Genomic DNA, 24032 nt, shown 5'->3' with positions numbered 1-24032 from the left:
TTTAAGGTTTGTTGTGTGTTTTCTGAGCTCGTATTGGTTTTTGCTAAATTTGTCAGTAGTTGATAATTTTTAACACGAAACTACAAAACCACTCAAGTCGACAAAACGGATTTCAGTTTTCAATGTTGGTTAGTCCTTGAAGAATCAACTTGTTTGGTGTTTTGAACAAGTAAGTTCATATGGAATCTATTATTCTAGGTTTGTACGTGTTTGATTTTTTACATGTATGTTTTATTATGGATTGATTAGTTATGAATTGGTATGAAAGGCTAGAATTTGACTGAATTGAAATGTGACATTTATATGTGTAAAAGATATCCATGTGAACTTAGTAAAAGATTAGGATACGATTGGCATGCGAATAAAGTTTTTTGCGCGCTTATACGAGATTTATTGCAGGTGTTAACAAGATCTAACATTCGTTGCGGATTCTCGGGTATTATGTGATACAAGTTTAGGTCAGACGATTAACCTAATGTGTTGTAATATTGGTTTAGCCCAAACGGGTAACCATATATATATATATATATATATAAATATACTTAGCTCAGACGAGAAACTAGTGTGGTGTAGTTACCTATGTATCCAAGTTCATTTACGAGGGTTCATCGGGCGAAATGGTTTAAATGAAATTGAAAATTTGAATTATGATGAAATGATCTTGGTATCCATATTGAAAAGTCATTGAATGGATTGAATTGAAAATGATACATTATTATGATTGATAATAGCACTGATGATTGATTTGAATTATGTATACTTGTTAATATCTTATGATGGTTAATTGAATGTATCATTGAGATAAGTTATATGAAAGTAACATGAATTGGTATGTTAATATTAAATTTCTTGATTATAAATCAATGCTCACCTTTTTTGTGTTTTGAGTGTATGTCTAGCCAAAGTTATGCCAAGTAAGATAACTTAAAATTTTTAGGTAAAGAGAAGGTAAGCCTTGTATTTTACTTATAAACTTACTAAGCATTCTATATGCTTACCTTCATTGTTTTCTTTCTCTTGTAGATTGTTACCTTGTGGAACTCGTCAAGCCGAATCCTCTAGAAGCTCATACTATTAGTGATTTGGTAGTTATGCGATCATTTTAAATCTAGTGTTGTGGCATGTATATAAGGGTCTTAGTGTGTATCTTAGTACATGAAAATGTTTACTATTTGGCAAGTGTGAAATAACCTATTTTGTATAATGTGTTGCCTTTATGACTTGGTAAATGTATGGTATTAGTTATGTTTCATGTTAGAATAAGTGATGATATATGCTTATAAGTGTTGGTATGTGGAATGTTGCAAAAATAAGGTAAAAGAGGTAACTAAGCTAGAATTTACCCATTTGAAAATTGATGCTTAGAAGTATGTTTGTTTTAGTTCAAGATAAGGTCATATAGGCTTATGATGTACGTCATGAAATGGATAGGTTAGTTGTGGAAGTTGAATGGCATGTTCTAATATGTTTTAGCTTAGATAAATTCGGTATTTGAATGAATGCATTGAAATGAATTGATATTGGTTAGGTTGAGCTCGTATTTGAGATGGTTTTGTTTTGGAATTGGTTAGGTGATTTATTTGGCATGAAATGGTATGAATTTGAATTGGTCTTGATGGTATTAAGTGGTATAAGTCTATTAGGTAGTATTGCACATGTTGAAATAGAACCTTTTTGCCAAAAACAAGGACCTCGTCACAACTACAAATATCCAACGTTGTAATGTGGTGCCAACAATGAGTGATGTTGCAATGTTGACATGTTCGAAGTCATGACGTAACTTACTGAGTTGGCAACATCATGATGTGGAAATTGTGAGGTCGCAACGCCGGCCTTGAATTTCCAAAATTTTACAATTTAATCCTAATTTGACCTTGGTTAACAAAAGAGCTTCGTAAGCTCGTGTAAGACCTCTTAATGATTGTGTAATACTTTATGTACATGATTGCTATTTAATTATGTATTTAAATGATTAAATGTTGCAAAATGTTTTGAATTTACAAAATCGATAGTTTTAGCATCTCGTAGCTTGGACCCGGTGACCAGGTTGGGTATGGAGTGTTACATGTTGAAAAGCACATTTCAACCAAACCCTGATTTCAAACCAAAATTTTTTGTAAAATATAACTTTTCAAACCAAACCTTGATTTCAAACTGGGACTTTAACCAAGCCAAAAAGTTAAAAATTTTGGCTTTTCGCTTTCGGAAAGTGTTTTTCAAGGAAGTTACATTTTTATACACTTATTAAATCTTTTTATTTTACAACATCATGTCTAAAATTAACATTTGACTTTGTCAAAAATTTCTCAAAAGCACTTCGTGACGACAATGATCAACACTATCAAACTTTCCAAAAACACTTTTTAAAAGTTTTTTTTTATAGCATTTTTCCACCTCAATGGATTTAAAAAGTTAATAATTTAAATCCATTCTATTTAAACTTGATTTGACATGAACTCTAATTGGCTCAACTTAAAATTAACAAAATTGAAAATAATTCAAACAAAAAAAATAATTTATTCGAGAAAACCTAATTCCTAATCTCAAACTACTGAAACTCAAAATAACTAGAATCTAAAATTATCAAAATCTAAAATTAACCGAAATCTAAAGTCAACAAAATTTTAAAATTGCCTCGATTTAAAATGAATTGAAAATTTTACAAACTTGAAATGATCCAATCCATATTTACAAAACTACTCCCACCCATCCAACTGATAAATCTAATTGAAATTGCAAGCCCTGTCCTTATTGGGCCCTGGAGAACCTTCACCATCTCAACCAAATGGGTCAATGTGGCCCAAACTATCCTATTAGAAAATAATCATATAACATTTTTCTTTAATTAATTCAAAATGTTGGCAATTTTCCTATGTTGCTCCATTTGAATGATTCAACAATCAGAAAACGTATTATTACCGAGTCATGTTAGAAGTCTGTTTTATGGTTTATAAATATTATATTTTTAAGATTTATGGTTATTTATTTTAATAATATTATTTTTAAAATTTGAATTTGAGTCTTTTTCGTGTTAATGTAATATGTCTTATCATTATATATATTTTTGTCTTATTAAACAGTGGCCAAAAAAAAAAAGAAGAAGAAGAATAAATTACACTTTGTAGTCACTCAATGATTGATAAGTTTCTTTTAGGTCATTCAACTATGAAAAGTTATAAAATGATCACTCAATTATTCGATTTTTTCTTTTCAAGTCATCAGCCATTTAACTTTTAAAATTGACATAATAGCAACTTTAACCCTTAACATTTGTATATTGTTTCAATTTAGTCTTAATTCTAAAAAATTAACCATCAACATTTACACATTGTGTATTTTTTCCGATTTTGAAGGTTTATATTTTTGGAGTCAAGACTAAATTAACACAATATATAAATATTGAATGTTAAAATTGTTATTATACTAATTTTAAAAGTTGCAAAGTTATCTTTTATCAATAATTTAATAGTTGGTGATCAAAAAGAAAAAATCGTATAATTAGGTGACTCAAAAAGAAAATTTTGAATAATTAGTGATCATTTTGTAACTTTTCATAATTAGATAACTGACAATATAATTTACAAAAATCCAATTCCTAGTTGACACCTATCATATGAAATGGAAAGTTGCTTTCATCAATCTAATGAATCATCAAATTTAATCATATATACGTTTCCAATAAATTATAGGGTCCCAATCATGGAGGTGAAGAATAATTCCTAGCTGATCAAAATACAGTTGATATGAGTAGACTGCTTACTTAAAACATGGGGTGGAGTGTACTAAATTAACCAAGACTCCTCTTTGTTTAATCACTATCACTACTTAATTGACTAGCTAAGCTAGTTGTCTTTAAGGGAATGCTTTGAATCAAAGCAAAGAGAAAGATACAATGATCATTTGATTGATTAAAAGAAACTACATATCCCACATTGTCCCTATTCATTGAAGCTAACTCATTGCTTACTTATCCTATACCACACTTCACTCACTAGCTATTTATATACACACATGATATTTATTAACATTTACTTAATATTATAAAAAAAAGTATTTTTTTTATTCTCAATTTCGATATCTAGTAAATTAGTTTTTTAAAAAAGTCGTAATTTAAGCCCTGACAATTTCGAAAGTCAGCAACTAGGGACAATTATCACAAACATTAATGTTTTCTATCAATTGTACATAATTTTGATTAGTATAATAACAAATTTAACTCTCAATGTTTACATATCTTGTCAATTTGGTCATGATTCTTGTTGAGGGGAGGTCGGACTCATTAATGCCATACAAAGGCATGGGTTCGAACCTCACTAAGGTCAAATACTCGCATTTCCTTGGTAGGTGAGGCACTCTCACCCAGTGAACCCATCGAGGGGTAGAGAGGGTTCTCTACCAAGTTGGGAGACAAAACTCAAGGATAAAATTGAGCCCGGACACTCTAGGCATAATACCTCCATCATTAAGGGATTCGTTTAATTTCAGTGGACGACACTTTGAAGATTTCTCTCAAAGTGAGTCTGACCTCCCTTTAACAATTCTAAAAAAAATTCAACAAATTTAGACTCAATATCTACACAAATGATACAGGCCAAATTTATTAATTAGGACCAAATAGACAAAATATGTAACTTTTAAAAACTAAACTAATTATTATACCAATTAAAACTATGTATAATTAATGAGAGATATTATCATTGAAACTGAGAATTTTTATTTTATTTTTTTACATAAAGCAAGGATAGAAGAGGTCAAATCCATGTTTAAAACAACCTTGTTTAACTATCTTCTTTTTCCCCACAAAAGAACAAAAAAAAAAGGGATAATAATAGGCAAATGTAATAATAATAAAGAGTGAAGAGAGAGAGATGTAAGAAAAATCTATGGAAAAGCCGATTAAACCAACCGACAGTGAAGGAGAACGCAATGCATGTAGCTTCAAATTTAAGGGCCATAACACGCATACACATACACATACACATACACATATACATATACATATACATATACATATACATATATATAGGTATATGGCAATTAGAGCCAGTCTCTATTTCACTCATCTTTCTTACACAACCCCCTAAAAAGACAAAACTCACTGTTTGAACTGAACTCCGTTGGTTTTGACCGGCGGCGCCACCACATAGCCATAGAAAAAGTCTCTCCCTTTCTTCTTCTCCTACCACTTGTCACCTCACTCCTCATTCCTCAACTCCACCATTGCTCTCTTCTTTCAATAATTTTTTTCATATTTTTTTATATTTTTTTTCCATCCACAAAAAACAAGCCATTACTCTTACTAAAAACAAGGACTTTACAACATCCTTTCATTATACAATAATCCCATTCATTAAAAAAATCCCAGATTTTTTTTTTTGGTTAGTGTATATGCATGGCTTTTATTGTAGATCAACAATCGAATTTTAAGCATTTTTGTAAGATTTGTAAGAAAGGGTTTGGGTGTGGTAGAGCACTCGGTGGTCACATGAGGGCTCACGGAATAGGCGACGAGAACAGTCATATCGACGACGATGATCCCGCAAGTGATTGGGAAGATAAATTAGGAGGCAATGTACCACCTAACAACAAGCGTATGTATGCATTAAGGACTAACCCTAATAGGTTAAAGAGTTGTAGGGTTTGTGAGAATTGCGGTAAGGAGTTTTTGTCGTGGAAATCATTTCTCGAACACAGTAAATGTAGTTCCGAGGATTGCGCCGAGTCACTCGTGTCGTCACCGGGGTCAGACGACGACGATGAAGGTGTTGCGGCGAGGAGAGGGTGTGGTTGGTCTAAACGAAAACGATCGTTACGAAGTAACGTAGGGAATAATTTTAATTCCGTTTGTCCGTCGAGCGAAGAAGAAGATCTTGCTAATTGTCTTATGATGTTATCGAACGCGACGGTCGATCCGTTCTTGACTGAACTGGAAGAGTCGTGTGCTTCGGCGAGTAAAGACGAAGAGAGGCGAAATACCATGAATTTTATTGCTCCTATTGCATGTAAGATACCTATGGATAATAAGGCCAAAGGGGTTGCTAGAGGGTTATTTGAATGTAAAGCATGTAAGAAAGTATTCAATTCACATCAAGCATTGGGCGGACATAGAGCTAGTCATAAAAAAGTTAAAGGGTGTTTCGCACGGCTCGATCATATTGATGATAGTCAAGTCGATGAAGACCTAGATGTTATCACACACGAAGAGTTCTTCCCGACGAAATCGAGATCAACAACGCTACAATTCGATCCAGGAACTAGTACTAATCCCTTGGCATCCACATCGAAAAGGAAATCAAAAGTACACGAATGTTCAATCTGTCACCGTGTTTTCTCATCGGGACAAGCATTAGGTGGTCATAAAAGATGTCATTGGATCACTTCCAACTCACCCGATACTTCCTCGTTGGTTAAGTTCCATCATTTCGAAGATCACATCGAACAAATTCAACAACAAAGACCTAAGTTCATCGGCAAACCCGAACCACTTGATCTTAAACTTGATCTCAATCTTCCCGCTCCAACCGATGATAACGTACGACGGAACCGTGAAATTTATTTGCAAGTTGACAACGAAAACAACGACACCAACAACAATAATAATTACAATGATTCACTGCAAAATGCCGATGACGAAGCAGATAGTAAGGCAAAATTAGCGAAGCTAAGTGAATTAAAGGACATTAATACGACCGGAGCTTCATCTCCATGGCTGCAAGTTGGGATCGGTTCAACTGCTAATGTTGGTTCTGATCCACAGAATTTGTAATAAAAATATTAAATATTATGAGAACATTTCTCAGTATATTTTTACCTTTAATTGATTTATTTTGTAGACATTTTTTGTATTTATATATTAAAAAAAAAAGAAACTGTAATTACAAATTTTAATCAGAACATGTTCATTAATGTTGGCATGTCTTAGTATTAGGTAAAAAAAAAAAATTGAAATGCTCAGAAATGGCCTTTTGGTGCCACTGGTTACTTGCTTTGGTTCTGTTCTGGAAATCAATAAGATAAAAGCCCATAGGCCTTGAGCCCAATGGTTACTCACCCGTTCACCATTTTTCTGATTAGGGTAAATTTCATCCAAGGTTATTAAAGTATTAATAAATTTATATTTTAATCACTTAACATCAAAAGATTATAAAATATCATTATACTATTTGAAAATTTTTATTTAAGTCATTGAGCTGTTAATCTTTTTAAAATTTTGGCTAATTCGACAATTCAACAATCAGTATTGTAATGGCCCATTTTTGCCCGGGCCTGTACAAAAACAAAAACTAATAAACAGTCCATACAAGCCCAATAATAAAACAAAGTCCAAGTCCATGTTACAATGGCCCACTATGGCCTAAAATAAACTACCCAATTTTCAGATTCTAAACCTAAACTCATAAGGCCCAACAGCCCACTTCTAAAACGAGCCCGAATGGCCCAGATCTTCGGCTCCAGAAACTGGAACCCTAAGGCTAGCGCCGCAGTTGCCTCAGCAGGGATCTCCAGCGCGTCATGGCCACATCCGCAGCTCTCCCACGGACAGCCATCTCCACGCCGTACATACTAGCAAAACAGAATAGCGGCAACATAGATTGACAGCAAATTACAACAAGGATAACAAACAGCAAAAAATAACAGTAGCAAAGAGAGCAAAAAAAATCAAAATTTGTAAATTTTTATTTTTATTTTCGGCTATATAAAGCCGGTTAAAAACGGTGTAAAGGGATTTTTTTACGCATACATTTGAATAGAAATCAATCCAAAAAAAAAAGAAAAAAATTCTCAAAGGTGATTCTCGGATCACTTTCTTTCGATTTTTTTTTCTCTCTTCTCTCTTCTTTGTTTCTTTCTTTGCGTGTAAAAATAAAAAAGTGAGGGATATACCTTCACAAGTGCACCGTCGGAGCCTCATCTTCTTCGTTGCAATCGAAGCAAAGAGGGGTCTCCGGGGTGGAAACTTTTAAGGCTTCTGAGCTTGGTTTTAAGGGGAGGAGATGGACCTTCGCTCTATGTCTATCACCGATCACAGTGGTGTGTGGAGGACGGAGCTGAGGGTTCCTTTGTCGGCCAACTGAGCGATAAAAGAATGGGGGTTAGGGATTTGTTTGGATTTTTGTAGAAAATGGCAGATTGCCATTCAAATGAATTTTTTTTCTGTTTTAATAACAAATAAAACGGCGCCGCTTAGTCTTTGGAACCCAGGTGCTGAAACGGCACCGTTTCGTGCTGACCCGCGTGCGAACCGACCCGACCCGGAGAGGATCGCGCGTTTAGCTGCTTTGCGTGAATTTCTCATTTGGTCCCTCCATGTTTTGGCGCCATCTGATTGAGTCCTATTTATATTTCTTTTGTATTATTTAAATTTTTCCTGAAATTTGTGCGCTATTCTAATTTAATCTATGCTTAAACGCTGCGTTTTGAGAGAAGGGATTAATTTCCAAATTGATCCCCGTGATTTTATGCTCATTATATTTTGGTCCTTTCCCTGAATGCTGCACATACGGTCCTGAGGTATTTCCCAGATCGCTCCCCCGTTTTCACGCGTGTTATAATTTGGTCCTTGTACGCATATTTCTTTGTTTTTTTTCCCTGACTTTTTTTTTCTTCTGATTTAGTCCCTAGTTTGTTGGATTTTAATCTTTTTTATATTTGTTATTTATTTATTTATTTATTTTAATATTTTATGTATTGTTTATTTAAAATCATTTTTTCTTTTTGTTATTATTTACATTAGGTTGCTTTATTATATATTATTTTATTCATTAAATATTATCTTTTATGTATATTATATAGTTTTAATCTTTTTAATTGTAATTTAAAATTTGTTGTATCCTTTATTTTTAAATCGTTCTATTATTTATTTAAGGTTATTATTTATTTTAAACATATGTTATTTACCATATATTATCACATATGTGTATATATTATTCTTTTAAAATTTACCACATTATTCATTTTTAAATTGTTTTGCTATTTATTCAAGTTTTTTAATGTTTTATATTTTTATATATATATATATATATATATTATCCATTGTAAACTTCACCATATTTTTAAATTGTTTTGTTAATTATCTATTTTTATATATCATTAATTTTACATACTTTATTTTATATATATTTGATTTCCTTTATATAAAGTCTCGTTTTATTCCTTAACTTTTATTTTATATATATATATATATATATATATATATATATATATATATATCTAACTGTTATTTACTTTATTTTTTATTAAAATTTCGATATTTTATCACTCTTTTATGTTAGTCTTGGCATTGTCTTTGTACTATTTTGAGATATTAGTTATGTTGTTACTACATTTTCTCTTAATCAATTATATTAGCATTGAAAGTTAGCATGTTGTGCAATTTCCATGAATTATCATTTAGCATTTGCATTCAATATTTTATTGGTGTAATGGTTTTATTAACAAATCATCGTCTTAAATAAAAAAATGCATTTCATTTAATTATTGCATTTTATTCGAGAGTTTTTCAAATAAGGCAATGCTCATATTTGGGAGCTTTAAGAATATTGTGCCCTAACTTACTGGATTCTAATTTTCCTCGTTGAATCTAAGTAACCAAGTATCTTTTTTTTAAGTCAAAACATAAAATTTTCAAATAAAAGCTTATTTCGGGAATTCAAAATGTAGCGTCCTAACTTACTGGATGTGACATTTTGTTATCTCGAGGTAAGGGTTTATTAAAAAAATAAAGCAATATTCCGTGTTTGGAAATTTCGAGAAATCGTGCCCTAACGTGCTGGGTTTCGATTTACCGTTTGACCAAATAACCGAAAATCCTTTTAAAATTTTAATGCATGAGTTTTGGAAACCATGAGATGATCTTGGTTTTGAGGGTTTAAATTGTCGTATCTTAACTTATTGGATGTGATATTTTATTCTTTCGGAGCAAGAGAATCTTAATATCCAATTCGATTATATTCAAACATTTTTAAATGGGATTGTATTTTAAAATCTTTTCAAATTTTTGACATTAGTACATTAATTAATCAGTTAGGTACCAATTTTGGGCATTCCGAGGGTGCTAATTGTAACGCCCCCACGCCCGAAACCATCACCGGAGTCAAGCTTGAGGTGTTACTAAACTTATCTTACCTTTTAAACAACTCTAAATCACTTATTTTAATTTTCGGAATAAACTGTTTTTCTGCGTCATGGTTACTTAAAAATTCATTTCTCGAGTTTCAAAACTTGAAATTAATATCCGTAAATTTTTCATGAAACTAGACTCATATATATATCTACTAATTTTTTTCTAGAATTTTTGACTTAGCCAATTAGTACAGTTTATTAGTTAAAGTTTCCCCTGTTTCAAAACTCAACTGCACTGACCTCTTCTTACTACGAACCATTTTTATTCCTGTACAAAATTCATATGACTAAGTCGCTTGTTTCTCTCAAAACTAGATTCAACAAGCATTCTAACCATATAAATTATACCTTCTAATTAGTTTTGTACAATTTATGGTGAATTTCCAAAGTTGAAACAGGAGATCCAGAAATCGCTCTGACCCTGTTTCACTAAAACTCAGATATATCATAAAATATAATACTTTTACCTGTTTTGCTTATTCCATAAGAAAATATACATAATAAGCTTTAATTTCATATATTATTAATCTTCAAACTATGTTTCTACAATTTTAGTGATTTTCAAAGTTACATCATTTCTGTTACTTGAATCTGTTTTAGGTTACTTTCACATTTTCATAATTTTCATGTGATAATCATCATTCAATCATACATATTAATAAACATGTATATCATCAGCTATTTTCTTAGCTAATCACTAGCAAGTATTTACACATCATTCATTATTCATATTATACCAAAAGTAGCTAAGTTTCTATACATGCCATACCTAAAACAAAACGCCTAGTTATACCGAGTTATTTCTTTGATAGTGTGATCGGCCTCCGACATTTCCTTCGATCCCCGAGTGACTAGATAAGTACTATAAGAAGAAGAAAATAAAGAGATTAAGCACTAGGCTTAGTAAGCTTACAAGCAAATAAATCACAACATTCAACATAATGGATAATTATGCATAATATCATCTAACATCATAAATTTTTTACTTCTCAATTTCTATCTTCTTCTTTATTCCCTTACCTTCTTTCTTACCGACCTTTCCTTTTCATAAGTATAATCTACTTTTCCTTTGCTGTTAATTCACTGTAATTTAACTCGTATCCTGACCCGTTGAACCACTCGGAATACTAAGGATACTAGGGTCGCTCTGCTCATCAATATCTCGCCAATGCCATGTCTTTGACATGGACTTACATGAATTATTCTGCTCCAATGCCATATATAATATGGACTTACATGGCTCAATCCTGTCTCCAAAGCCATATTTCTAATATGGACTTACATGGCTCATTTCGATTCGTCTGTCAACCCTAATATCCTAACATTCCTAGGGTTCAACCGGCTTTCTAACACTTTTCCTCTGTCACTTCACCTTAAATTCGACTTTAAATATTTTCATAACATAAATATATAAATGCTGGAAATTGAAAATAATAATGTAAAATAAAAGAATATTGCATTTATTTACTGTAAACTTACCTTGATACAAAATGTGACTAAACCTTACAATTTAGTCCTTTACTTTTTCTTTTCCTCGTTCTTCTTTGGATTCTTGATCTATAATATAAAATATTTCTACTCATTAGCATTTATTTGATTTCTATTTCACTTCACAATTTATGCTGTTCAAAATTCAAAATTGCACTCTTACCCCAAAATTTACAGTTTTTACAATTTAGTCCTGCTCAATTCACCCATCAATTGAACTAATTTTTATAAATTAACACTTTTATTTTATCATTATAAACTATTTCACAGCCTTTGATATTCTGAATTTCAACACCAACATCTAATTCACAATTTTGCACACAATTAGGTCCTAAATACCATTTTCTATCAAAATGACTTAATAAAACAACCTTAATATGAAATTAGAACTTCAATTTCATAATAATTCATCATAAACTACCCTTACTCAGCCAGGGTAACTTCCAATTTCACCCACCAAATCAAAAACTAATGAATTAGATGATTGGACCTAATTGTAAAAGTCACAAAACATAAAATTACTAAGAAATAGTAAAATTGAACTTACATGGTGCAAAAATATGAAAACCAGCATAGGAGACCTGCTACGGCGTTTCGGCTGAGAAAGATGAAGAAATGTCTAGATTTTCAATTACATCATTTTTTTACTATTAACTTTTATGCTAATTCCAATTTTGTCCCTTGTTCACATTGTTTTCTTGCTTATTTCATACCCAAACCGTCCAGCCATTAACCTTTGGGTCTAATTGCTCTTTAAATCCATCTTTTAAATACTTAAGCTATTTACTCACAATTTAACAAATTTTGAGCTATTTTCGATTTAGTCCTTTTAATTAATTAGCTATCCAAACATCAAAATTTTCTAACGAAACTTTAATACTAACTCAATGACACTTCATAAATATTTATAAAAATATTTATAGCTCGATTTTCAAATTCGAGGTCTCGATACCTCGCTTTTTGACCCGTCGACCTAATAAATTATTTTAATTCACTAATTTCACCATTTCACAAATTCTTCTAAATTCTTACTTGACTCATAAATATTAAGTTACTATCTTGTTCAATCTTATTTGTCCGATTTAGTGATCTCAAATCACTATTTTTGACACCACTGAAAATTAGGCCGTTACATTCTACCTCGGATTTGTGGTTTCGCAACCACTGTTCCGTTTAGGCCCTATTTCGGGATGTTACACTAATCCTTCCTCGTATGTAACTCACTCCCGAACCTGTTTTCTTGAATTTCGTAGGCCAAAATCAATATTTTAATAAAATAAGATGTTTTATTAGGTGATCTAATCACACCTAAACAAAAATGATTGGTGGCGACTACATATTTCATTTTAAAGTCGATCCCTGTTTTTAAATTAAAAATGGTTTCGACAAGTATGTTTGTTTAGTACCCATCTTAATTAGATCTAAGTCGATCTAACGGTCAGTGTCAGAGATTCGAGAATAAAGTTGTTTGGATTTTGACTCGTAGATTCGTAATATTCAAAGTTGTTTCAAGAAAAAAAATGAACTGTAGAAAAGGAGAATGAGAGCTTTCGATTGGTGCAAGTGGTGCGAATAGAGAAGGCCATATAGTAACGACTTTAACAACCTAATAACTTATATGAAAACTTTTGAATAATTCAGTGACCATTTTATAACCTTTTGAAGTTGAGTAACCAAAACATAAACTTACTAATAATTTAGTGACATTTAACTTAAAAGCTTATGTGAGTAAAAGAAATAAAAATTATTTTAAAAATAATAATAATTATTGATAAGGTAATAGAAATTATGAAAATAGTTTTGATAAAAGAAAACTATATGAGTAAAAGTGGGTGATTTTTGTTTTATTTAAAAATATTAAAATGCTTATTTAATCTTACTAATGTATTAATCCTCTTTTGTAATAATTAATTGAAATCCCAAACTCACCTCATTTGAATGTTATCCAAAGAGTTTGAGGTAGAGGTAATTGGCCATCCAAAGATGCCTAATTATACCTCTCATTGGTTGCTTAATGAATGGGATGTGACATACTATAACAAAGACCTTTTAAGTGTAGTTGCTGAGAAATGAGAAGGTTAGATTTTAGTTTTATATGTATATATGTTTTTATATTGAATTATTATGGTAGAAAGGGTTAATATAACATCTGGTATCTATATTTGTTTCAATGTTCAATTTGGTACTTGAATTTGTCTTTAATGTTCAATTTGGTGTCCAAACTAAACAACATCATGTAGCCCAATAAATATTTGATATGTATGCAATAGTAAAAAAAAAAATAGATACTTAATTGGGACAAAAGAAAAAATTAGGTATCAAATTGAATATTGATGTCAAACTTAGATACTTGTATGGGATAAGAAAAACTCAAATACCAAATTAAACATTGAAATCAAATATATGCACCAAATAATATATTAACTCGAATTAATAAGTAACAGCTCGCGACACTTGTTTGAAACAATAGTTAACGTTTTTATCAGACATCTAAGCGATACGAATTTAAACCTTGTCGTTATCATCCCAGTCCCAATATTGTATCGATAAAGAAAACTACTTGCAAAGTACATGAGAATCTCCTTAAAATGGGCATCAAAATTGGGGAATTCATAGTATATCAACTCTATATATCCAACTTTTCAAAGGCTACATAATTAAACCCTAAATCTTGAGGGAGGGGAAAGAGTAGTCAATGATTCTTATTTGGTTACCTTTCCATCTTTGGGACAAATGCAAAGGGCGAAAGGGTTTCTTAGCCCTCCTTTTATCTTCAAGTAGAATCTTCCTACAAAAAGTGCCTTCAATTACCAATTTTGACTTTGGAAGTTGCCCACTTCATCAACTAGCAAGTAAATGCAAGTTAAATTAAAAATTAATTAATTTTCGTGTGCTTTGTTGCCAAAGTTGTTAGTCTTTGTTTACTTTTATATATGACTAGAAACCCATTAAACTATTCTAATAACTATGATTGGGAATGCTAATTTTTTAATTTCATCTTCGGGTTAATTGCATTAGATGCCTTAAACTATTGTTCAAAATTTAAATTGGTCATCAATAATTTTAAAACTTCTTAATTGAATACTCAAAGTTTCAGTATCTTATCAATTAGGATATTCTGTCAACTTACTAATACTAGATGGATTTTGATGTTGAGTATATTTAAAACATGTGACTCAAAATTTAAATACTTGTTATAATTAAAGTAAGTAATGACGGTAGAACAATTGCAAGGCAATAAGAAAAGAAAAATAAAAACACACAGATTTTACGTGGAACCCTTTCGGGAAAAAATCACGTGTAGAGGAGAAGAAATTCACTAATGAATGATACAAGAGGAGTTTCGACTACATTTATTTAAGGGTTGAAAAATCTTGCTCTAATCAAAGTCAAATAGTAGGAGTTGCCCACAGATCCCTTTATTTCCCACTGTATTTATTTCTTCAAAAAATGATAAGATTCGAGTCACACAATATCTATAATCAATATTAAAAAATTTATATTCATTTTGTTAGAGTATATATATTTATATGTTCCCACCGACAACTAAAACATATATATATATATATATATATAACTCATGAATAACAACAACAAAAATCATAATTTTGATAATCAATATTAAGAAATTTTAATTATTCATGTGATGATAGAAAGCACCTTTTACTTTCTTATAATCAAAAGGGATTATTTCGGTACTGTTCCAACACAAAATTTCACGTGACTAAGTCTAAAACAGGAAAAAGAAGCAGCAGCTTAAAACAAAGGCTAGTATGAAGTTCCCTGCAAAATGTTCTGATCAATTTAATTTTACTCTTAGGGACGAAACTTCCCTAGTATGACACCAGCAAGAATGTGTCCAATTTGCAGCCATTATTGTTTTTTTATTTAGTTTAAATTTTGGTTTTGGTCCCTTTATTATTCTCAAGTTTGAGATTTAGTTATCATACTTCTTTTTTTTTTTTAAACAAAGTTATCATACTTTAATCTGACATAATTTATTCCTCTTATCATTACTTAGTCCAATAATTAAAAATTATCATTATTTTCTTATAGGGGAGGAGAAAGGGACCAAGGTTTAAACTCGAGATATGCAAGGATAAATAAAATTTTGAGAGACCAAAGGATAATTTTATAAATTTTAAAGGGACTCTAGAACTAATTTACCTTATTTGAGAGGTCAAGGTTACTGCTTGCCCCATCTAAACCCCTAGAGGTATGATGTCAACTAATAATTAAAATCAACACAATTCTTTTTACCACTGTATTAGTGACTTTGCTATTTTGTTTTCCTTTGATTTTGAAAGAATATTTTTAAGTAAAAAAAGAATTTATATTAGTATGGTTGAGGAAGGTCGGCTCTTTTTTGTTAAAGTTTTTAAAGTGTTATTCGTTGGACAGTCAATCAATTCTTCCAACATACGGTATTGTCCTCGTATCATGTTGAGATTTTGTCTCCCACCTTAAGGGGACATTCACTAGCTCAAGTGGTACCATATCTCCTATGCAGTAACCTATATGCCAAAGATCAATGGTTCAAACCCCAACAAGAGCGAAGACATTCATGTTCAATTCGTGAGTGGTCATGCGTCTATGTACGATTTCCCTCTATAAATCATACACCGATATGATCTGGGGACAATATCTTAACATTGCTGGGGGATCAACCAACTAACTACCCTACAGACAACTTTAAAGACTTCTCTTGAAGAAGTCAACCCTTTGCAACAAGTATATTATTAATGACATTGTAGAAGTAGAGGGACCAAAATCAAAATTCAACCATTTCAGTTGGTCTAGAATAAAACTAGGTCACCCCACAATATTGGCGTTGTGGCAATGTGCAGCCAACCTTAAATAACTAAACTTTTTATTCACACTTGAATCAAACAAACTCCCTTTTTATTCAAAGCAGCGTACGTAATGTGCAGCAAAAAACAAGCACGATAAAAGAATATAACTTGTTAGCAAATTTGACTTAACAGAGGCCGCAATTTAAATACCATTTGTTGATTTTATTCTCATTTTTCTAAGAATGCACGCAATCCCTTTACGATTCTTGTCCCAAGTCCGAACAACCATGGAAGCTGCTCGTGTCTGTAAAAAAGAATACTTTGAACTGACAACAACCCACCAATTTACACATACAATGTCTTGTTCTTGACATATATACATACATCTGTATGTTACCATAGTTTCCTCACTATATTATTCGCTTTTTTCATACTTGTTTTGATCAAAGAAGACAAGACATTTAAGTGGCTTCTAACTTGGTACTGACAATTGTTTTAAGTTAGGGCAAGTGTGTTGAAGTAGCAAATACTCTCTATTCATTCTCTCTCTTTGTTATCTATAATAATTCTGTTTACGCAAGGATTGTTGGATTATGTTCGTGCTATGACATTTGCCATATGAATCTATGAGTGAAGTGAGCAAACCTTTTTACGGGATTGGAATTGAGTTATAAATTTTTGTGATGATCAAAATGTAAATTTACCATTATATTGACTTATAACTTTATAGTTTTTGGAAGATTCTAATTAAAATATAATCATTTTGAAACAAAATACTATTTTATCATATATTTTATAACTTTCAAATGTCTAAAAATATAAATTTTCAATCTTAGAGAGTCAGGGCCCTTACATCGGCCTCATATGAATACTTGACTAGTCAAAATGGGATCAATTCATCTCCAACTTTAAATAACGGTACATATAGAACTGTATTTTTACGGAAGGTCGAACATATTCAAAATAAGTTCTCACAAGCAATTGTCAAAATGTACTAGTAATGAGGTATTGTCTATTTGGGAAGTGAAACTTTCCTCGTAATTTTGTCTTATAAAAAAAAAATTACTTTAAGGAAGAAGGTGACTTTTGTTATGTATAGTCACAATCCAATACTTAACTAATTAATGTGGGATCAATTCCCCGTTAACAAACTCATTGCAAATATAGTTCCAATCATCACTTATGTAAATGGTATTGATTCCTTGTATCAATAATGCCATTGTTTAATAGTGAAAATTAAACTTTTCTCAAAGAAAACAGTAATCCATAAAATTCTCTAAAGTGAACTTTACATTTAATGACCAACACAAATCCCCAACAATTCTCATATCAAGTGTTGATTCATTGCATTTCATAGTTGCTCGTTTTAGAGTTTGAATCTGAATTTTTTTTTAAAAGACTATATTTGATAATTTTTGGTCAAAATGTATTTATTTTGTTACATAAAAGTATCAAGAAATGAACCATCTAGCAATGTTCCCTGCATGCTTTACAGTACCTTGTTCCATATCATTCCCCAAAATGTCTATTTTTCAATGTGAAAATGATGATTATCATATCAGAAATTGGTATCATGAGATAGGGCATAGCCGTATGTGGTGGATGAATATGGTGCCCCTACTCAATGCACATAGGCTAACATGCCTATGCATATTGCTAGTAAAAAGCAGGATTTGCCTAAGACTCGCTGATTGAAATGGTTGGTTTTGAATTAAATTTGATATCATTTTAATTCATTTTTTATTGGGATGGGATGAGATCTAATTCTTAACTAAAATTGAATTAATCATATCAAGTTTTTAAATTCGGGTCATGATTGACAAATTTAGTTTATTATGTCGTGGATCATTGTGTTAGGCTTAGAGGTGTAATGGAGTTGAGCCGAATCTGAATAGTAGCAAGCTCGAGCATGACTCAAAATTCAAGGCTCGAGTTAGAACATACATCAACTTATAAGCTCGAGCTCGGCTCAAGACAAAATCAAACTACTCGAGCTCAATTAAACTCATTCATCAATTTTTATACTCAAGTTCAATTGTATTCAAGCTGCAACTCATTTATCCTTGATATCTTTTTATATAATAAAAGTGAAAACATAATTTCATAATATATAAATATATTGAAATTGAAAAGCTCCGTTAAGCTCACAACCCATTCCAATCAAATATATGGCTTGGTAAATAGTTCAAGAAAAACTTACTCGATAATTACAACTCAATTAAGCCGAACTCAAATAACTTACTAGCATCAATACTCCTATTTGTGAAAAACACATGTGATGAAGATGTACAGACAAGAGATTGAAAGAGTAGTAGTACTTTACTACTCATTGCAAAGCGAGAATTGTCATCCTTAAGACACTGGACATGCTCTGTACTATGTGCTCTCTGGTTCATGCCCATGCCTAGTTTCTATCAATTTTGAATTGGTCTTAACTATAGTGAAAAAGACATGATCTTAATGTGCCCCCAAATGCTTGTACTTTTACTTGCTATCATCCATGTAATGTAAGAAAAGGCCACCACTTCCTTTCCCTTTTTTTAAAGTTTCATATTTTTTTCACATTAAAATGTTATATTCAATTTTCATAAATTCATATGTAAATGATTAATAAAATTCTTTAATTCAACCATTTATACGTAACAAATTAGCACAAATCAACTATTAAAGTTTGTGTGTTCATCCACAACAGGATTAACCTTTCAATTTTCATAAATTAAGAGAACCAAATTATGACAATTTAAAATAGGAAGATATCTTTTCAATTTTCATAAATTAGAGGAATGAAATTCATAATTACACCTAAATTTTAAGTTGCCTTAAGCATTTGCATGGACTTTAAACCAAGGGCAACACTAAATGAGGATAGGCAAGAGTCTTGCCCCTCCCCTCCCCAAATGAAATATTGTTTCTTTAGCCCTTTTAAAAATTGTAAAATTATCAATAAGGGTGTGCACACAATTGAAAAGGGCAGAAACTTTGAAGTCCAAAGTACCCAAGTTTGAGACCCACAATCCAATTAAAGTTATGGTCTCTAAGCCCCACTAAGAGTTGTTGCCATTTACGAATTTTAGTCCGATTAATCAGTTTATAGTTTAAATTATTCCAGTTCATAATAATTTGATTTTTTGTTCTAATCCTTAATCTGTTAGTACTATAATAGTTTAATTCTACACTTGGTGGCTACTCAAACATATATTTGTACTTGTACTTTGACTATACTATAATTGTAAACTTTCATAAAAGATTAATAAAATCTTAATTAATCCAATGGCTAAATAGCATTTCAACCCCTTAAAACTTAAATTTTAATTTTAATTCATTAAAGAATGAAAATTTTATAATTTAATCCCTAAAATTTTACATAAATACAATAATAAACAGTATTTTAACTCTCAAATTTTAAAATTCAAATCTAACTCCCAAAAAATATTTCTTCCACAAAGACCAAGCACAACTACAACTTAATCAAATAGGTATAAATATGGTAAAACTACAATGAAGGCCCTTATACTAGGAGTCGGATTACATTTTGCCTACTCTACTCAAAAAATGTAGAAATTAGTCTATATACATTAGATTAAAAAGTTTGTTAAAAATTGGTCCATGTATATCAACATGAGGTACACGTGGAATACCACGTCTCATTATCTAGTTATTCTTTTAGTCACACCCATTTTTAACAGTAAAAATAGATAAATTTTTTAATAGAAAATGATCAATTTGCTCTTTGATCTAACGTATAAGAATTAATTTGTTAATTTTTAAGTAAAGAGAGAAGAATGTAATCTAATTCCTAATACAAGGACCTTCACGACAATTTTACCTATATATAAATATATATAATTGTGCACATGAAAGAGTAGGATTGGGTCTACCAAACCCTAGCAAAACGGCATTTACTCTCCATACAAAACTCCTTCCTCAATGGGAGGTTGTTAGTTTTCCCCACCCTTCGTTTCCCCTTCTCACATTTCAACAAATAGATCCATAATTAAAGGCAACTTAACCCCCCCCCCCCAAAAAAAAAAAAACATTTTTGCCATTCTACTCCTTTTTTTTGCTATTTTTCATTTCTTAACCCTTTTTTTTACTTTTTATATTTACACCATATATGATGCCAAAAAAAAAAATGAATAACCGGCCCAGCCGGCATTGCTAAAGCTACCAACACTGACAATTGGCCCAAATCTCACCCGCGAAGAATCAAAACCGATACTCTTTAAGATTTTAATTAGGTTAAATTCTACTATTACTCCCTGTACTTTGTAAAAGTTATGAATTTAGTCTTTTTACTTTTATTTGGTCATTTTTAGTCCTTTGAACTTTTCAATTTTTGAATTTTAAATCTTCACGAACGATAACTATTAAATTCATTCCTTTATATTTTATTATTTCCAAATCTAATGAGGAAAACATGTTATTATATGTGTAATATCACGTAAGCTTATTGTTTATTTTCACATATTATTAGAATGATCATCATTTGCATCAAAACTGAAATTTCTAAAATTCAATAAGGATAAGGACTTAGAATGATTTAGTTGAAAATATAAACTAAATCTATAATTATACTCGGTTACAAAACTAGAAAGTAACTTTAAATAGACTAAAGTTGATCTATTCAAAAGTATAACAACTAAATTTGACAAATTAAAGTATAAAAGAATTGAAACTTTTATTTAATTAATTTATTTATTTCATTAGTATTGACACGTGGAGAAGATCATTCGTCTGTCATTTGTTATACGTCACAGCCAAGTGAAAAAGAATACGCCGTGTAATTTTGGTTTCATATTCTGCTTCTTCTATCGTAACAACAAATCCCAGCAGTTTTATTGACTTTGTACAAAAGCAAAAACCGGCCGGTTTATTCCTAAAATACCCTTAAAGAGTTATTCTGTTTTCTGTTAATGTAAAGGGTAGTTTAGGAAAATTAAAGAAAACAGAGGCTCAAATTAATAAATAGACAGAAAATAAAAAAACGGGTAAACTCTCGCATGTTACATGTTCTCTTTTTTTGTATACGCTTTTTTATTATTCTTTTTCAGTTTTAAATGAAAATTGGTAAAAATATCTTGGAAGCCTTATATTAGAAGTTAAATTGTATTTTACTTTTTTATTTAAAAATAGATAAATTAATCTTTTATGTTAGATTAAAGAGCAAATTAATTTTTTCTGATAAAAATTCTATTTATTTTTGTTGTTCAAAATTAGTCTATATATATCAATATAAGGTACGCATGACATGCCATGTTTCCATTGTTTGAGTATTCTACCGCTTTTAATAGTATAAATAGATTATATTTATAATAGAAAGGACCAATTTACTATTTTTTGATAGAGGAAGCAAAATATAATCTTACTCTTAAAACAAGGCTTCCATGAGAATTTTATCAAAAAATTAAATTACCCTTAAATTAAAAAAAAAAAGAAATTGTTGTTTCTCTGTATATATCTCTTGGTGGAGGAATGCTTGTCAGTTGTCACCTACTCCTTTTTTTAGTTTTTGCACTCTCTTTCCATGCTTTCTAAAGAACTATCTCTTTCTCTCTCTATACCACCATAGATTTTCAGACATAAACATAAAATATTAAGCTGTGTTTTTTTTTTTTTTTGATAGGTTCTGTTTCTGTGTTGTAATGGAGAAACATAGGTGTAAGCTTTGTTTAAAAAGCTTTATAAATGGAAGAGCTTTAGGTGGTCATATGAGGTCTCATATGTTGAATCTTCCAATTCATGTGACTCAAGTGAGTCAAGAATCCGTGTCAGCTTCAGCTTCATATTCATCTGATGAAGATGATGATGATAAGAAGGAACAAATTTATGGGCTTAGAGAGAATCCAAAAAGAAGCGTTCGTATGGTAGATCCTGAGTTCATTGATGCTGGTTCGGTTGTTGTTCAAGATAGAGAAAGTGAAACTGAGTTATCCAAGAACTTAACTCGGAGACGATCAAAACGAACTCGGAAAACATTATACCAACACGAAGAAGAAGAAGTCGTTAAAGTTAATATCACTGAGTCAGTGAGTTCGATCTCTGATACCACGACCGAAGAAGATGTTGCTTTTTGTCTTATGATGCTTTCAAGAGACCAATGGAAACAACATGATGAGCAAGAGCAAGAGCAAGAGCAAGAGCAAGATGATGAATCCGAAGAAGAAACAGAGGAATCGGAAGAGTACTTAAAATCAACCAAACCCAACCGATCAACTCGTGGTAAATACAGATGCGAAACGTGTAACAGAGTATTCAAATCGTATCAAGCACTGGGTGGACACAGAGCGAGTCACAAAAAAATGAAACCTTACTCCCCGGCGACGGAGGCAATTCATGAACCACCGGAAAATGTGGGTACTTCCATCCCGGAAAAGAAAACACATGAATGCCCTGTTTGTTTTAGAATCTTTTCATCAGGACAAGCTTTGGGTGGACATAAAAGATCTCATGTAACTGGTCAAGTAATAGCAACATCAACAACTAAAACAGCTGTTACAAGTTCCAAAAAGTTGGGAGATAGTTTAATAGATCTTAACCTTCCTGCTCCAATGGATGATGATGATATTAGTCAAATTGAACTTTCTGCTGTGTCTGATGCTGAATTTGTCAAACCATTTTAATTTTGATGATCCAAAAGGTATTTTTGTTCTAACTGTAATTCTTTTCTTTCATATTATCTTTCTATCTTCTTGTTTTTGTAAGAACTGATTATTTAGAGACCAATTCCCAAACATGTTTTTGTTTTGTTTATTTCACTGTTGGATTACATTTTTCTGGGTTCTGATCACTCTACTAACTTCAAACTTCAAAACCACTTGTCTTCCTTTTCAAAAACAAAACACTGGTTTTTTTTTTTAATTACAAATTCAACAATATTTTTTTTAATTATATATTTTTATTTCATTGCATTGCATTTTTGTGACTCATTCTATCTCTCTGCTTGTGTCTGAAACTGTTTCATGCTTTACCTACAAATCTGCTAAACCAGTCGTCTAGAACAAACAGACAATATTTATTTACTTTTTTTTTACTCTCATTGTATTCAAACTCGGATTACTAACTTAACTTTTATACGTTATATTAAACGAATAAATTAATTTTTCTGTTAACATAAATTACATGTCACACACTAATTTTTGAGACTAATTTTCCTAAATATACTCTTTTTTAATAAAAGGAACAACTTTAAATTTGACTCATAAATATATATTTTTTATAATGTAATATAAAAAATAAAATGTAAAAAAAGGTAAAATCCCTGTTTTGTTTTTTTTGAGAGAATAACGTGTCTGGTTTAGCTTGACTTTAGAAACGCAAAGTATCCTTTATTTTCATTGGATCAATAAAAACAATGAATTAAATCTTGGGTCAGCTTCATTAAATTTGTAATAAATGTATTAATGAGTTCACACCTTTTTTTATTACAAAATGTCCCCTTTTTTTTTTTTTTAAATTTTAGGGATACCCCTTTTTGCATTTAGGTTAGTTTTATGTACTAGTAATAGGCATAGAGCCTTCTAATGGACCAATTCCAATTTGCGACACCTTATATATGGGGGAAGTCAGAACAAATTATTAAGGGGCTAGATAAAATTTTAATTTTTATAGTTTATATCTTTATAATTTGTA

At 31.0% G+C, this 24032-nt stretch overlaps 2 protein-coding genes and 1 long non-coding RNA gene across 3 annotated transcripts; 2 read left to right on the top strand and 1 right to left on the bottom strand.

The window, feature by feature from the left end:
• Positions 1-5277: 5277 nt before the first annotated feature.
• LOC108477541 (zinc finger protein ZAT9-like) lies at positions 5278-6772 on the top strand. Its single transcript, XM_017780082.2, has one exon. It carries the CDS (start codon positions 5393-5395, stop codon positions 6764-6766), a length of 1374 nt encoding a protein of 457 aa, XP_017635571.1. The 5' UTR covers positions 5278-5392; the 3' UTR covers positions 6767-6772.
• A 398-nt stretch (positions 6773-7170) lies between these two features.
• LOC108478369 (uncharacterized) lies at positions 7171-8314 on the bottom strand. Its single transcript, XR_001870294.2, has 2 exons — positions 7885-8314; positions 7171-7563 (listed from the first exon to the last, which is right to left on the bottom strand). It is a non-coding gene; the product is annotated as an uncharacterized LOC108478369 (long non-coding RNA).
• Positions 8315-21890: 13576 nt separating this feature from the next.
• LOC108478729 (zinc finger protein ZAT9-like) lies at positions 21891-23153 on the top strand. The gene has a single exon (XM_017781199.2). It carries the CDS (start codon positions 22046-22048, stop codon positions 23021-23023), a length of 978 nt encoding a protein of 325 aa, XP_017636688.1. The 5' UTR covers positions 21891-22045; the 3' UTR covers positions 23024-23153.
• The last annotated feature ends 879 nt before the right edge of the window (positions 23154-24032 follow it).

This window comes from Gossypium arboreum, chromosome 12, assembly GCF_025698485.1.
Source record: "Gossypium arboreum isolate Shixiya-1 chromosome 12, ASM2569848v2, whole genome shotgun sequence".
NCBI classification, from domain to species: domain Eukaryota; kingdom Viridiplantae; phylum Streptophyta; class Magnoliopsida; order Malvales; family Malvaceae; genus Gossypium; species Gossypium arboreum.
This window is presented reverse-complemented; position numbering and strand designations above follow the sequence as displayed.

What these genes read in the sequence shown, in the direction of transcription:
- LOC108477541 (XM_017780082.2), top strand. Translation starts at nt 5,393, where the DNA reads ATGGCTTTTATTGTAGATCAACAATCGAATTTTAAGCATTTTTGTAAG.
- LOC108478729 (XM_017781199.2), top strand. Translation starts at nt 22,046, where the DNA reads ATGGAGAAACATAGGTGTAAGCTTTGTTTAAAAAGCTTTATAAATGGA.